We start from the raw sequence: 16,768 nt of genomic DNA, 5'->3' as shown, positions 1-16,768 counted from the left end.
CCACTACTGCTACTGCCCATTGTAGACCACGCATAACCAGTCTGCACTCTGCACTACGGCAGTCGGCAGACTGCAGACGACGAGTTGTGAGCTGCGTTCTGTGAAAATCATTCTTGATTTGATTTCGACGCTGGGTGACGTTGGGTAACCCATTGTTATCGCTCGTTATCGTATAGCGTCACATAATCTATCATCATCTCGAGCGAAAATGTTTCATCTGCGAAATCTCACACGGTCATCGATCGCCTTGAAGCAAGCATCGAGTAACGATGTACAGAACATCCTGATGCGCGTCGCGCCGGCCGCCTGGCAAGTGGCGGTTTACCGTGATTATGCTGATCATCAGATACCGGACCGCCTTAAAGACGTGCCCGAGGCGCCGAATCCCAGATTCTTCGATATGGTAGAATACTTCTTTCATCGCGCTTGCCAAATCATTGAAGACAAGCTGGTTGAGGACATTGGCAAGCGATCACGTGTCCCGATCGAGGAGCGTAAAAAAAAGGTTAAGGGGATTCTAATGTTAATGGAACCCTGCGATCACATTCTTGAGACCACGTTCCCGCTTAGGCGCGACTCGGGCGACTATGAAATGATTACCGGCTATCGCGCTCAACACTCCACCCATCGAACGCCCTGCAAAGGAGGTACGACATGATTTTATATTCCTTATTGGTTTTGTTCTTTGGTAGCTGAAATGTATGTACGTACATATACTTATCACATATTTATAAAATATAATAGGTACACAGTAAGTGTAAAAAGTATTTCTACATGGAAAATATCTTTTAAAAAGCTTCGTTTTTAGAAAATAAGTATTAATAACGAATAAAATTGATATTATATTGTATATTTCTTAAAATTTATCTAAAAAGATGTATAATAATTAAAATGTATTATTTTCATAATAAGCAAAGATGGAAAATTGTATTACTTGGATGCACGTAAATGTTACATAAACGTCAAATAGCCTCTAGAAAAGCTTTTAAGATCATAAACAAAAATGAGAAATTTTAGAAAAAAATTTTTTTTTATACAATAGTTCTGTGACATATTAATTGTCACTTTATCTACTTCAAAGAGTTCTCAGCGATTAAAAACAACACAGACCCAAAAATATAAGAGATATGTACAAACGAAATTTCAAAAATCGGTTACAAAAATACATATTTCCTTATGTAGTCTCTGTAACTCATCGAAAACTGTTCAGAACTCCAATTAGAACTATCTAAGTACTCTAAAAAAATTTTCGACATCGGATTTAGAAAATTTTCAATACAGATTATAGACAAAAGTTTTGCACACAAAAACAACTGTGTGCAACTCTTGAAACCGTACAACTTTTGTTTAAAAAATTTTTTTCCATTTTATACTTCTGATGGTATTCGGCTCGAAATAGAAATACTGTTTTTTTTTTTTTTTTTCCGAAAGGGTGTTTCACCCCTTAAACATGAGTTAGCGCACGTATAAAAAAATACGTGTCTCTTAGATTTTCGTGTTTAACAACATATTTCATGGAGAATCAAATCAGTTCCGGACAGTTGTGAAACTTCCCTTGTTAGAACTATTCGATCCTGAATTTTGATAAAAAATTAAAATCTCATTCTTTGAAAATTATTTCAAAATTGTTAAGCAAAATTCTCATTAGAAGCTATAAAGAACACTTTGTCTCGTTAAAAGGAAACAGGAACTCTAATCAGAACTATTGTGTATCTAAAAATTAATTTAAAAAAAATTTTTTAATTTTATTTTTCGAAATATTTCTTATACATCCAGGAACTCTAGATATTCACAAAATAAAGTTATTGAGCCGCTCAGACTATTTGATCTTAAATTTCGATAAAAAGTTAGCATCCCATTTTTAAAAAATGATTAAAAAATGGTTATTAAATGGAACTTTCTTATTATAAACTATATATTATATTAGAACTCTTCATCTCGTCAAAAGGAAGTGGGAACTCTATTCAGAATTCTTGAGAACTAAAGTTGTTAATGTTAATTTCACATAATGCTTCTTTTAATGTTTTTTTCTTTAGGAATATATTTTGAAACCAATGATAGGTATTACGTCGGGCGAATAAGAGTGCAACGTTGATAGCAGTGTAAATAATATGTAAATAAAATTCAATATTTTCTTCAACTCATTTATTAATGACAAATCCAAATTGAAATGTATGTTTCGACTAACTTTGTAGTCCTCCTCAGTAATAAACAATTAAACACTTGTTTCTCCTTTATATGTTAGGGATAGGTCAAATAGCAAATTGACAGATTTGATGTAGTATATATATAAATCTATATAAAAATTACTTATCAAAATCTCATGATGATGAGTAAAAATTGTGTAATTAATTACGTGACTCGCTCCAATAAATAAAGCAGCTATCGTGGAACTTTGGATCAAATGGCAATTAAAATTCATCTTAAATATAAACTTATATAATAGTTATAATAAATATAATAATGAAGACACATGACTTTCTAAGAGCGTCAATAGCATAACTGAAAATTTTATCTTTCACTAGGTGTGTTCGGAGAGTTGCTGTTATATTAGCGCTATTTGTCAATGAAGATAGAATGACAGAAGTAGCGCTAATAGTGTTTCCCCGAACGCATCGTGTCCTATCGGTTATGATATAAATAAAAAAAAGGGGATGTGTGTCAAACATAGAATAACAACATAGTGTGTAAGCCTAAAGTCTATTTTACATCATTTAATATCGGTAGATAAGTAATCCTTCAGTGTCAGATTGCAAATTAAGGGGATGCTGGAGCCGTCTGTATTACCGATAAATAATTTTTTTATCATAATGCATTATTTAAAATCAGACACCCTGTATACAGGGTGTCCTAAAAAGGTCGAGATACCTGAATATCTCGGAAAATAAAAGTTTTATAGAAAAGTGTTTCAAACAAAAGTTGTAGGGTTCAAAAAGATCTATTTACTGCTTTTATCACTTTGACCTTAGGTGGCGTCGTCAAGGTCAGTACAGTTACAGTACTGACCTTGACGACGTCGTAAAGTACAGCTGGTATTAGCATTACGCAAGGTGTTCGACTGACGGCTAAAACCTCTTATAAAACGATGACATAAATTTCACCAAATAGATAGAGATATAGATGGAGATATTGAGTCCAAATGGTTCCTTTGGTTAAAAAATATCAAAATGCTCGACCAATGAATATGATTAGTCGCAAATGTCGCCATTATAGTTAGTTTTTATAAAATTCTTGTAGAATGTCGTGGTAGATAAAAGCGGTGAAATATTAAATCTGTTAATATACTGGAAAATAATAGAGATACAAAATCTGTCGGTATACGGAGAAATAATACAAACAGTAAGAATAAAATTAAGTAATACAAAAAAGTTATAAATTAATTTAAATAATATGTAAAAGTGTAAAATTAATGCGATTCGGAAAAAAGCAATGTTAATACAAGTTACCTTAGTAAAGAGTATATAATGTAGCATATAACAATATTAGAATAATTAAGATCAGTCAGAGTATAAAAAATTATTAAAATACGAAGCAAAATTGCGATAAGAGATGTCATTTCAATACAATTAGCTATTCTAAACTGTAAGGACATTTTAACAAAGAGCGAAGAACATAAAAGTCTCGTTACTAGGGAAAGGGTAAACTAAACCAAGAGGGGGAAAATAAGCAATTAAGAAGGGGAAGATGATTGTATAATATATGTAAGTAGAATTCATGTAGAGATTCCATATCATTCTGCCTATTCAAGGCCTGTCTTTGTTTCTTAATATGAATCATTTTGGATATTAAACGTTTATTATACGAAGGTTCGTAATCCAATTCTAACACCATTCCAATCAAAATTGTTACAATTAACACGGTGGTCAGTAATGACAGATGGAGATCCTGTTTTTTTTTTATATCAGACATATGCTCCTTGTTTGTAACTTCCTCTTTGTCTGACCAAGATAGCTAGCATCACAATCATCGCATGAAATCTTGTAAACTACGTCTTTATGGGAGAATATATTCAGTTGAATCTTTTCCTCTTTTTACATATGTTTCAAGGTGTTCGAAATAGAATAAGTTAATTTACAATTCAGTTTAAGAGCGATAGGCATAAAACTTTCCGAGATAGATCTAACATACGGAACTGTAAAGAATCATTAATAGCATTATGAGCATTATCTACGATATTTTCAAGTTCTAACGAATTTGCAAGAGTTTCTTGCGAAAAAGATAATTTTTTTCTTATATGTGTGATTTGGTAATTTTACTTTGAAAATAGATAATGTTTCGGTAAAACTACTAATGATATAAACTGTAACTATAAATTATTCACTTTTACATGTCTATTAAGCTAGAATGCTATAATCATATGAGACATACGGAGAATTTAGTGCTCTTTTTGTGCTAATAATTTATCGTTCTAATCCTGATTTTATTGCTTTAGTCGTTTAGCAAGAGATACTTTTTTTGCTGATTTTTAATAAAGTTAGAATGCACATTAAAAAAAATAATAAAAACAAAAATACTAACACTATAACCTAGTATTAACTATATGCTCGTAATATGAACTAGTTATAAAATTAAATTTATATATTAATAAAAATGGAATTTATTTTACTTCTGAGATACTTATAATCACGTTCCATAAAACTTTTAATTGAGTTAGATAACGATAGATAACAAGATTATAAAATTAAAATTGTTGTAACAGATGATGTAACAAGGCAAAGAAATCAGAATATTTATTCACTATTACACAAGGCAATCTATTTGTTCGCTGTTATACAAGGTACTCGAAAACAGGTGTCAAGTGGGATCAGCTGTTATTAAGGAAATTATCGAAGAGGCATTCAGGTTCCGTGTCACGTGAAATTTTAGAGACAGAACATAAATTGAAGAATAAATAAAATATGATTATCTACGAGTAGAAAATGTTTGTGAAACGTCAACGATATTATTTTTAGATACTTTTTTTATAGCTTCGCTGTTATTTCGTGATAAAATGAACAAAAAAATGTATCATATGTTCGTATACTTCCTAGCTTTTTTTTATACATACACTCACCGACTAAAAGGTTGCAACACTTTTTTTTTAATGAATTTCGGAACGCGGCAAAATTGTCAGAATGCGAGTCACTGCTTGTGGAGCGGTTAGGATAGTTGTCAATGTGATGACAGGATCTAAATGTACAAGGTGTGAAAAAATATATTATGTGTGTCACGCGAAAAACTTATCTATATCAATTGGATATTATAAAATTAGGGTAAGTATAAAAGAATAAATTAAATGAAAGATAAAAGAATAAGTTAGATAGACAAATTTGTTTTATAAAGGAGGGAGTCTGGATGACATTTGTCAAGATCAAGGCCATTGGAGATTGTTCCTCTTATTTTCTTTTTTGCAATAAAAATTCATTTTTACGTAAAAATGAAAATAAGAGATATAATCACCAATGACCTTGATCTTGACAGATGTTATCCAGGTCATGATCCTGAACAATATTCAAGAGGTTTTTAGCCGCCGGTAAAAAACTAATGCTAATACCGGAGATATTGTAACTTCCAAGCCTTATAACTCAAAAAGTACTTAATGAAAATGAACTTAATTCGTATTCCTCTAATAGACAAAAATATTCTTCAGCTTGCGACAATTTACTTTTTTCACAATCTTTACTTTACTTTACAAGATTCTTCATCCTTTTTATTAAAACACAATCGTGTTGTTGTAAAGGCTGAGGTTCATATTTTTCTAACGATTATTTCTGTGGTTCGTTCCATATGCATTTCTTATCCGTAGAAGAGACAATATTTAGATCTTCCAAATCATACCTATAATACTATACAATAATATTAATAAACAATATTATTTTGATATTAATAAATTTTATTGTATTGAAATAAATAAATACGATTTATTTAGAAAACTTTTATATTGGTATTACTTTCTGAGCATTACATATTGTATGATTACTATAATTTTACATGTCCATGAGTGTAAAAAATAATTTCACCTGTTACTTACAGTAGAACAAAAACTGCTGAGACGTGTTTACGTGCACTCCCTAAGCCAGCTTTACAAGAACATTCCATTGAAATGACTTTTCCTTCTTTGTTTATTTTTCCTTTTATTTCATGTGGAGCATCTTTTAAGTCCGAGATTTGGAGACAAAATGCAGTAATCTCAATTGTCATCTGGCTATTGTCATCTGGCATTTTTCCACAAAAAAAACAACGTGACTAACATTCATTAATTTTTCACCACCAATAAAATTTTTACTAATAGGTGTCGAACTAGCAAAAACACAAATTTTCCTATAGATATTTTCATTTTCATTTATTTACTACAGCTTATATTTACGTGTAGCAATCGTACAGTATAAGAACCTGTTGTTACCCTAATCGGTGGCGCTAGGTGACGGGATGTGAAAGCTCCGCCCCCATCGAATTTCCCAATACATGTAATTTGCAAATCGATATAAATCTTTTTTTTAAGCTTTCAATCTTAGTTCTGTAAACTGACAATGAGTATGATTCGTGCACATAATACGCCGGATGCTGCACTGTCGTTTTGTTCATACGAACTATAAAACTTTTGTATTAAGGAAACATCTACGTTAGGCGACAGCTCTACGAATTAAAAAAATATAAGTTTTTAACTTCTTTTTCGATTTTAGTATAAAGTCCATTGTAGCACCTCCCGGGATTTTGCGTTTACTTTAATCCTGTAAAAAAAAGGGTTTTTTATTCCGTTCGGTAAATTCGGAGATTTTTATCGATCTACAATGTCTCGACAATTTAGTCCAGCATTCCCTTAAGTATAGTCATAAGATGTCATGGACCAATCAGAAAGCGTATTCGCATCTTAAGATATTACTTAAGACGGTCTTAAAATAAGAACGGATTGTGAATACCGTTCCTAAAAATCGAACTCCAATAGCATTGCTGTTTTACCGATTTATATCTATATCAGATTAAAGATTGAAATTAGATTTAATTAATCAACACAAAATTTACTAAATTTAATGTTGGTTTGCTTTCTTCTGATGGGTTAATTTCAATCTTAATCTTAATCTCAACCTCTAGCCTGATACGAGCATTACACACATACAATACGAGATTTACAACATATACATACGGTTTAGAAAACATTAAGGGATAACTACTTCTATATAAATGTATGTACATATATTAACACATAACACGAAATTTTCACGCAGTCTTTTCTTTTATACTAAGGCTCTAAGACTCACTTCTAAAAGCACAGAATTATTCTTTTATAATCGCTATGAAGTGTGGATGAAGTTTGTTTTATGCGTACAAAGTGTAAAACTTTTATATGAACTATGTGTTGTTACGAGTCAATGCCAGAAATATCGGTAATAAAACTATAATTTTCCAATTTTTTTTTCGTTTTTCATATGAAATCATATAGTCTAGACTATTTTATTGTCTATACTCTAATTCTGGAGATAGATTTTTTCAAATCTATAAAAGTAATACATAAATACGAAAAATTGGTATAAAATTTATTTGATGAACTATACGACTTAAGAATCTTCATAAATTTATGAAATACTGTTTTCTCAGATAGTTGATTTCCATACTTATAATACATTACACATATTCGTCATTTTGTAACAAATATATAAAACTCTGAAAATTGACAGCTAATTCCTCTTTACATAACTACGATCACATTTTATTTATATCTGTAAAAGGTAAATTAATTAATATTACATTTTTATTATGTTTATAGGTATTCGTTTCTCGATGGACGTTTCACGGGATGAAGTTAAGGCTCTGTCGGCCTTAATGACATTTAAATGTGCGTGTGTCGACGTGCCATTCGGCGGCGCAAAAGCTGGAATTAAGATTAACCCAAAGAACTATTCGGAACACGAACTGGAGAAAATTACTAGAAGATTTACGTTGGAATTAGCAAAGAAGGGATTCATCGGTAAGAGTTCGAGCTAAAAATAAAGAATAAAAAACAATAAGGGATAGCTTTTTTGACTTTAGCCAAAAGTGCTGAGACTTCGATGAAGACATTCTCTGACGTAATAGTATTATAAGCGAATGGAGGCGTTTAGTTAATATGTAAGAATTTCCTCGCAGTCATCTTAATAATCAAATCTTACTCTCTTGATATTACCAGTCTCAAAATATTCCTTTATGTTAAGATTTTGTCCACTGTCTTGAATGACGAGACATTCGGTTGTGAATTGTGAAATTAATTTAAGTTTAAGAAATGAGTTACATTATTCTAAAGAATAAGCAAACTAAGAGATACAATAAAACAAAAGGATACAATAAAACAAAATAAAAAGAGAACAAACTTACAATAAGATGGTAAAATTCGTGCTTCTGATCTTAACAGCAGTCGTGAACAAAGTGACATATAAAATTAACCGATATATTGTGACTCTATCAGAAACTAATAAACAAGAGAAAATGAACACTCAGTAATCGTTGTTATTGATTCTATCAAGGATGTTAAAATACGAATCATTTAAAAGTGCAGTGTCTTCGTTGGAATTAATCCCGTTACTCTAAGCTTTAATGTGGATAATCTCGGATATTAATCTTTTATAGTAATTACTTTCCCTATCAAGAATTTTTACGTCGTTTCAATCAAACGTATGATTATATTTCAACATATGACTAGTGATAACTGAATGCTTTGATATATCCTGATTCATAATAGACCTGTTCTTTTTAATTGAACTTTTGCACCAATTCATCTTTCTTCCTCTTCTTTCCTCCTGGAGAGAAAAGGAAGAAAGATGAACTGGTGCAAAAGTTCAGCTAAAAAGAACAGGCCTATTTTTTCTATGCTCTGTTACTCTTGTTTTTAGTTGCCTCTTCGTCTGGCCGACATATGAAGCGTCAAAATTTTAACAACTAATTTTATAAATGACATTATATTATTGCAATCGTTAGGATCTCGATCTTTAAGTCTTTTTATAATATTACTGACAATAAATCATTAGAACTGCTAACGGGAGTAGACTGACTTAATCTAGGTTAAAAGGATCTTTACCTAGATAAAAAGGGTGGAGTTTTATTGAAGATTAACCAATGAGACGACATGTTCCAATACCCAAAATATGCGTAATAAGGAGAAACGGGAACTGAGGTACGTGAGTTTTTGTGGCTCAGGAATCCGTAGGCTGGTTATAAAATATTTGTAGGTCGAATATTCAGAATGGGGCAAAAGGGTAGAAAAAAAGGACAAAACGGATATTGGAAACGAGCAAAGAAATAATTGGAACAAGGTTTGTTAGGGTCGTCTTGACAAAAACTTTATGTTAGAAAGTTATTAAAACGTGTCGCGACGAGAGTGATGTGGTACGTAACAGCTCCAAATTTTAATGTAGTTCTACAAACAGCTGATATCGTAATTAAGGAAATCAATCGCGCGACAAAGATCACAGTGATAGTCGACCGTGCTTAACTCGTCAGCAAATCCGATTTTGAGCTCGACCGCGAGAGTGACGAGAACTGTGACGATGGAAAATTTTCGAGATTCTAGGATATACGAGAATATTATCTGAAATCTAAAATCTACTATTTTAACGGTAAGACGCGATACAAAATTATGACGCAACAATACGATACAAAATGATCTGGCTGGCTGTGGCCGCGGTGGGCGTGCAAAATAATTGACTCGAAATTATAATTGAACTAATACGATATCGGATGGGATGGTACGATCACGCGTTGCGCGCGTGCGAACGCGAGCAGTTACTCACGAGAGAACCAAACTTGACGAAACTCAACGATAGTTTTGCGAATACGTTTTGCGATCCCTCCGATCTGGAAATCGGTGGCTTTACAATACGTTACGTTCGTCTCACCACTTCCTAGCTCGACTCTTGTAACCTCCAACTCGTCCCGTGTGTCCTCTCACGCGTGCATTGCCTAATGTGTCCACAGCCCAAGTACCGGGCCCGAGGTCTTTTCGGGGGCGCGCAGACGACCGCAGGTCCATGTGATAAACCTTATCGGGCCCTGATTGATCGCGAGCCCGCGCGAGTCGCTATAGCATCGCGCGCCCTGTATCCTGACGCGCCCGGGATTTGACTTATGGCTGGCACCTTTTCGGTTGCACGCAACGGTCCCCTCTGGGGCGCTCTTGCCGGAGTGTTGTCAGGATTCGATGAACTCCCTTTTCGGACGATTTCGGCTTCCGGATTCTATGTCTCCTCTCGGTAGAGGTTCCCTTGCGGCACCGGCAGCGGGGCTCTCGCTCGTACTATGGCAGAGAGTGGATCCGTCCCCTCACACCATTTTAATCGCTCCCGTTGTAGCAATGGCTTGTAAGGAATTCGGCTACAGGAAAACAAGTCATAAACAGGGCGTTAATTCAAAACTCAGAACGATATCACCTGCGCGCTACCCCTTCTCTGGGTGGGGAAATAATAATATTCCGTGAAACGCAACGATAAAAATCGTTAAAAAATCGCGATAAGCGCTGGCACGCCCGCTCTCCACGTCGGGAGGACACAGGACAAAAATGCTGCGCAATTTCGGACAGGTCGAATGACCCTTATGACGGACGGTGAAAAACATCACGTAACAATAGTTAGCGTGATAATCACATGGAAATCTTAAAATGGGTTCTTGTAAAATCGTACCTATTTCGTAAAATTGGCACTTGAATTCTATATACAAATAAAGTATAATTAGTACTGAACACGATAAAATCATAAAAAAACAAACAAGAATGAACATTGTCTGTGTCTGTATTTGGCATGAATCAGCTCACTGTGCGGCGCACCGAGGGCGAGTACATGTATACATGGGCTTGTGCGTGCGGTGCGTGCGGCAGCACCTCGTCACGATAAAAGGCTAAACCAATAGGCGTGAAAAGTGACGTTTTGACGACGAAATGTTACGTGCCATTTCATTATTATGTGTTTAATTGTGAAAATGTGATTTTTCTCGTACTTATCAAAGTTGTAAAAATTGACGAAAACTAAAGTTATCTTAGAATTTTATATGTAAAAGCGTATCTTTCACTCGTTTCAACAGCTGTCAGACCGTGTATTTTCTGTCCGGATAAAGGCTCACTTTACGTGCCTTTTACGATTATTATCGACTGTTAAAGTAGGAAAAGACAGTTTTCGTCGATTTTTACAAGTGTTTTAATGCGATCTCAGCATTTAGATTTATCCAAATTGTCTTTATTTACAAATGGCACGTAACATAATTTAACGTGTCATTTCTCGCTTCTGACGTCACGATTCCAGCATGGCCGCGGCAACTCAGGAGCTTTAACACTGGTCGCGCTCCTTTTATATATTTATGGCTCTACCCAGAGCTAACATGGACGTAGAAAGTTCGTAGCTCTTTTTTGACTTTTTTGTTTGGTTTTTAAATTTATTTTTTGCATTTTTTTACTTTTTATTTTTTAATTTTTTTGTATATTTTTTAAATATTTTATGATTAATTTTTTTATTTACTTTTTCCATAATTATGGCAAAATTTCTTTTGAATGATAATTTTGAAAGCAGGGTGTAATGCATAATGGATTATTATTAGGTTGTTACATCGACGTGAGCGCGAACAAGAGCGAAGCGGTTTATGTTACCGTAGAAGTTATGTATACATATATGTAAAAATTTTTATTTTTTTAATACAAAAATAAAAAATTATAAAAAAATAAAAATAAAAAAAATTGTGTATATATCTTGATAATCACTGTCGAGACAAACTCACATATAATACATGAAAAAAGTTTTTGAAAACTTTTCAAGCTTAAAAAAGCGTATGTTATATTTGATTTCTGAAGTCATGTTAAAATGAAGCGTCTTACAAAAGAGTTTTACCTTTTATGGCGAATTCGGCACTAACTTCGTTCTAGTGCTGCCCCCCTGACATAGTGCGAGTGCAGAATCACTTTGCTATGCCAAATTGCACGTTAGATATATCAATGCAACATTTCTTGAACTCGTTCAGTTCATTCGGTTGGTCCGAATATAAATTCAGCACTACACTGGGTCAGTTTTCATTTGCCAAATACGACAATTTTAACGCACTGATACAGTGCGCACTAGTGCAGTCTGCCGAATTCGCTATTAGAAAGATTTATTCTTTTTAGGACCTGGTGTTGATGTTCCTGCTCCCGATATGGGCACCGGTGAACGGGAAATGTCTTGGATAGCCGATACTTATGCGAAAACTATTGGCCATCTCGACATCAACGCTCACGCTTGTGTCACTGGCAAACCCATCAATCAGGGTGGTATTCATGGTCGCATTTCTGCAACAGGACGTGGAGTGTTCCACGGATTAGAAAATTTCATCAACGAAGCTAGTTACATGAGCATGATTGGTACGTTTATGAGTTGATTAGCTACTTTATTTTAATTTTCATTTATACAGGATGCATGAAAAGTCATTTAATTATTACCACCATTTGATCAAAAAGTTCCCGGAATTACCACCAGGTGATGCTCTGAGTCAGCTGATTTGAGTTCTGTTTTTTTGGTTAGGTTGCCACATCTATCATTGACATTTCCACCAAATTTTATCGCTATAGCTTGACATTTGTAAAAGTTACGCCGTCTTGAGTACATCTACCTCTGCACGGTTTTCGATTTTTTACAGTTTTAAAAATGGAGTTGAATTTGCAACATCCGTGAATTTTTGACCAAGAACGAAACGAATACCATCCAACAGCCATCGAATTTATCCGATATGGCTCCCTGTAATTTTTTTCTGTTCGATCGAGTCAAAAAACCACGGATGTGGTTGCAAATTCAACTCCATTTTTAAAACTTGATTTCCAGACAAAATTTTCTAATTTTCCCTGACTTCCAATAGCTACCACGCTTTCGCGGCTCGTAAGCGTTCACAAGAAAGTTGCGAGAAAGTTAGTGTACATACATATACCGGGCTAGCTCGTAGGCGCCGGTGCGCCGGGTTACCATTCCGTAGGTGCGCCTGTGCGGCTTGTAAAGCCGCCACAACGTACATAAAATAACTATTCACACTCATGTAGCAAAAAAGAGGTCAAATTTTGTTCCAATTAGGTGGTATGGCATTTCGTATATATTTTTGTATTATATTGAATTAGTTATTTATAAATTACAATATATGTAATATAACATTGTATAATTATATAAATATTATAATCTTCTTCAGTCGTATTAAAAGCGCTATTATTTTACTAAGCTTTTAAATGTATCTGTGATCTAATATCATATTATGGTGCGTCAATATTTTAAAAAGTTTAAATAAATGCATAAATAAAGGAGTATGATAATGCGCAGGTACTACGCCCGGTTGGGGAGGCAAAACATTTATTCTTCAAGGTTTTGGTAACGTGGGTTTGCACTCTATGCGTTATTTACACCGCGCGGGCGCTGCATGTATAGGAGTGATCGAACACGATGGATCTATTTGTAATCCAGAAGGTATCGATCCAAAGGTATATAACAGTTGTCTCCAGCATAACTAACTTAAATTTTTCTACGATTACGTGACAGAATCGATGATAAAACTTTTTTTGTTTAATATTTACTCATTTCTATACGTTTTAGGAATTGGAAGAGTACCGTATAGAAACTGGTACTATCGTTGGTTTCCCTGGGGCCGAGCCATATAAAGGTGAAAATCTTATGTATGAGCCGTGTGATATATTTATACCTGCTGCCATAGAGAAAGTAATTACCAAAGAGAATGCGGGACATATCCAGGTAAAGATTAAAACTTATGTAAAACTTATATCTGTATATTATAAATGTTAATATACTCGTTTCATATTTGTTAATCTATAGGTATATCAGATTGATGTTATATTGAATAACATTATATTTATATTGAATTAATCTTTACTCAATTACCAAACATTAAAATTATCTGGTTTTTAATTAATTTCTTTGAAGTGTTTTTATTTCACATATATTTTATATATTATTTTAAAAATGATTGATAAATAACTGAATTGATCTATGATTTATTATATTAATTTGATGAGATGACAACAATTAACCTGAAAGTTTAAATGACCTCAGACGGTAATCAAAAGATGATAATTAAATTATATTTTTGAAGGCAAAGATTATTGCAGAGGCTGCTAATGGACCGACTACTCCTGCTGCAGATAAGATTCTGGTCGACAGGAATATTCTTGTAATCCCGGATTTGTACATTAACGCCGGTGGTGTCACAGTTTCGTTCTTTGAGTGGTTGAAGAACTTGAATCACGTGTCGTACGGCCGTCTAACTTTCAAATACGAAAAGGAGTCTAATTATCATCTCTTAGGTACGTTAGACAAACTTAATTAATCAAAATAATAATGAAAAGTTCATATTAACGAGCATGAATAGGTTCATATTAATGAACATAATTAATAGACTTTATTTAACACGAATAATAAAAATCAGGAACATTTTGAACTTTACTTATTGTTAATTTTCTTCAGCTGTAGACATTAAATAGCAAAAAACACATACATTATAAACAGAAATAATTAGATAGAAACAAAATTAAGAGCAAAAAGCCACATCTATTGGGACGCTAACATAAATGTAAGTTAAAATAGAAGATATTAGATAAGCAAAAAATTCTTTCGACGCTTCAAAACCGCAAAAAGGCGGGAAAATAAATAAAATTTAAATTGCGGTTTTGGTTATATGAAATCTAAAGCTCAGAATTTTTTAAATATATCTATAGTGAAAAAAGAAATTACACGTCGAAAAATTTTTATGTAAAGACAAATATTTAGAAATTTTTGTAAAATCAATACTGGTTCTTCATTCGGTGACGAGAAAAAGTAGAGTCAGTGGATGAAATTGGTTAATCATCCTAGGCAAAAGCATTGTGCCAGTCACCGAATTCAATTTAATTAGAGGAATTCTAATAAAAAATAAAAATTGTAATTAAGTTTGATGTGTAAGAGAGTAACTTTTGAAAATATGATTTATAAATTTATATTTATTTTGCAGAATCGGTGCAAGAATCTTTAGAGCGTAGGTTTGGTCGTGTTGGTGGCCGTATTCCCGTTACACCATCCGAAGCCTTCCAAAAACGTATATCTGGCGCTTCTGAAAAAGATATTGTCCACTCTGGTCTAGACTACACAATGGAGAGATCTGCTAGGGTAATTAATTAGATTTTAATATAAGTTAGACAAAGTATAAAATTCAACTCAATTCTAAATATTTTTTGTTGTAATATAGGCTATTATGAAGACTGCCATGAAATTCAATCTCGGACTCGATTTGAGAACAGCGGCATATGCCAATTCGATTGAAAAAATATTTACTACTTATTCGGAAGCTGGCCTCGCTTTTTAAATATTTACTAGATTGTATGTATGCAGCAAGTATTGTATTAATGTGCGATAAAGATAATGTCAATTTTTACCGCGAGAGGTGACTTAGATTTATCATTTAAAAGATATTTACGAATAACGATTATGTCAAGTCATAAGGGGCAATATCCAAAACTTGCGATGGAATATTCCAATGCAAAATTATCATTTCTGTCATGTTTCGCATTGTGACAGTTGCCTAGTTACAGATAGAGTCACATAGACCGGATATTATGACACCATTAAGTAATAGCACGAAATCAAATATCGACCATTTTTTTTTTCTAAGATAGGAAAGGTCCAATGCATTTTTATATTTCAATTTTTATGTATAAAATATGAAGAATTATACAAAGCTGCCATTGAGATAATTCGCTATTTATAAGTAGCGAATTTATAATTCGCAATTTTCTCTCCTTGAATATGCCATTTTGACGATATTGCTGTATTTCTAATATTGCACTTGTATAAAGAAAATTATTTATGATTTTATCTTACGACAAGAAATTGACTCTTACAGAGCAAAAGGAGCGATATATCTGGTTAGATATACAATGTTACACGCAACATAATTGTTATACGATATTCTGTTAATAAAGATACTCAATGAAAGTAAATTGTCTTTCATATACGAATGCGTAATATACGTCATTTGTGACTGCATTTGGTACATCACGTACATATTGACAGATGCTACCGTAATAACCCACATAATACGTAATATCACAGTAATATCACAGTGTTACGTCCGGATGACTCTATGATTCTTTTCTTTCGTGGAGAAAATCTGTTTTTCTCTCAAATGCGAATAACTTGCGATTATCTCCAGGATAGAGTCAGTAGCATGGCCGATCGATTTCAGTTCTCTTTATAATTTTAATCGTATAAACCGTAGAGACCAAATATTTCTTCTTTTGTATTATCTTCAGTGTAAAGTCGTTCAAGTTTAAGTGGAAATTATATTAAAGCTAAAGTGTGTATCTCAATTGGATTTTTGTTCGATCATTTCATCTTTCTTTCCATATCGAAGTGCCTAATTGTGCAGTGTTTCGTCTGTGGCGTCCGATCAGTGTTTGATGCGTGGGAATGCAACGCGTTAGTTCAGGAATATTATTATATGGTGCTTCCCAATTTCCTCTTCACGCCTCGAGCGACGCCGCCTCCACGTACACCGCGAGGCCTGCATCTCAGTGCGGGCCCTCTTGTCTACACGAATTCACCTACTCTTGCCGACATGTGAACGCTCTTCAGTGTCTCCGAGCCTTCCTGCCTCGGTCGCCGCGAGTTCGACCACGAGCACACGGCCGCCTTCCGAGCGGGGTACAAGCGCTCCTATAGAGCGCCCCGCTGCTCAACCCTCATTCGGTCCTTGGCCCCCGTCGCTCATCCTGTCCGTCATAACTGCGTTCCACAAAGGAGCAGGGACCAGGGTGCTCTAGCTTCTATCTGCCTTTTCC

The 16,768-nt window shown here is 33.9% G+C and overlaps 1 protein-coding gene across 1 annotated transcript; it reads left to right on the top strand.

Annotated features, from left to right (window-relative positions):
- Positions 1-49: 49 nt before the first annotated feature.
- Gdh (glutamate dehydrogenase, mitochondrial) lies at positions 50-15,923 on the top strand. The gene is made up of 8 exons (XM_018446489.1): positions 50-647; positions 7,745-7,945; positions 12,092-12,325; positions 13,266-13,423; positions 13,536-13,691; positions 14,050-14,260; positions 14,944-15,098; positions 15,178-15,923. The coding sequence occupies exons 1-8, from the start codon at positions 209-211 to the stop codon at positions 15,292-15,294; spliced, it is 1,671 nt and encodes a 556-aa protein (XP_018301991.1). The 5' UTR covers positions 50-208; the 3' UTR covers positions 15,295-15,923.
- The last annotated feature ends 845 nt before the right edge of the window (positions 15,924-16,768 follow it).

The sequence above is a fragment of the Mycetomoellerius zeteki genome, unplaced genomic scaffold, assembly GCF_001594055.1.
Source record: "Mycetomoellerius zeteki isolate Tzet28-1 unplaced genomic scaffold, Tzet1.0 scaffold182, whole genome shotgun sequence".
NCBI classification, from domain to species: domain Eukaryota; kingdom Metazoa; phylum Arthropoda; class Insecta; order Hymenoptera; family Formicidae; genus Mycetomoellerius; species Mycetomoellerius zeteki.
This window is presented reverse-complemented; position numbering and strand designations above follow the sequence as displayed.

Coding starts and splice junctions, on each gene's coding strand:
- Gdh (XM_018446489.1), top strand. CDS start 209: ATGTTTCATCTGCGAAATCTCACACGGTCATCGATCGCCTTGAAGCAA. Junction 648..7,744: donor TCGAACGCCCTGCAAAGGAG/GTACGACATGAT, acceptor TTATGTTTATAG/GTATTCGTTTCTCGATGGAC. Junction 14,261..14,943: donor GTCTAATTATCATCTCTTAG/GTACGTTAGACA, acceptor TTTATTTTGCAG/AATCGGTGCAAGAATCTTTA.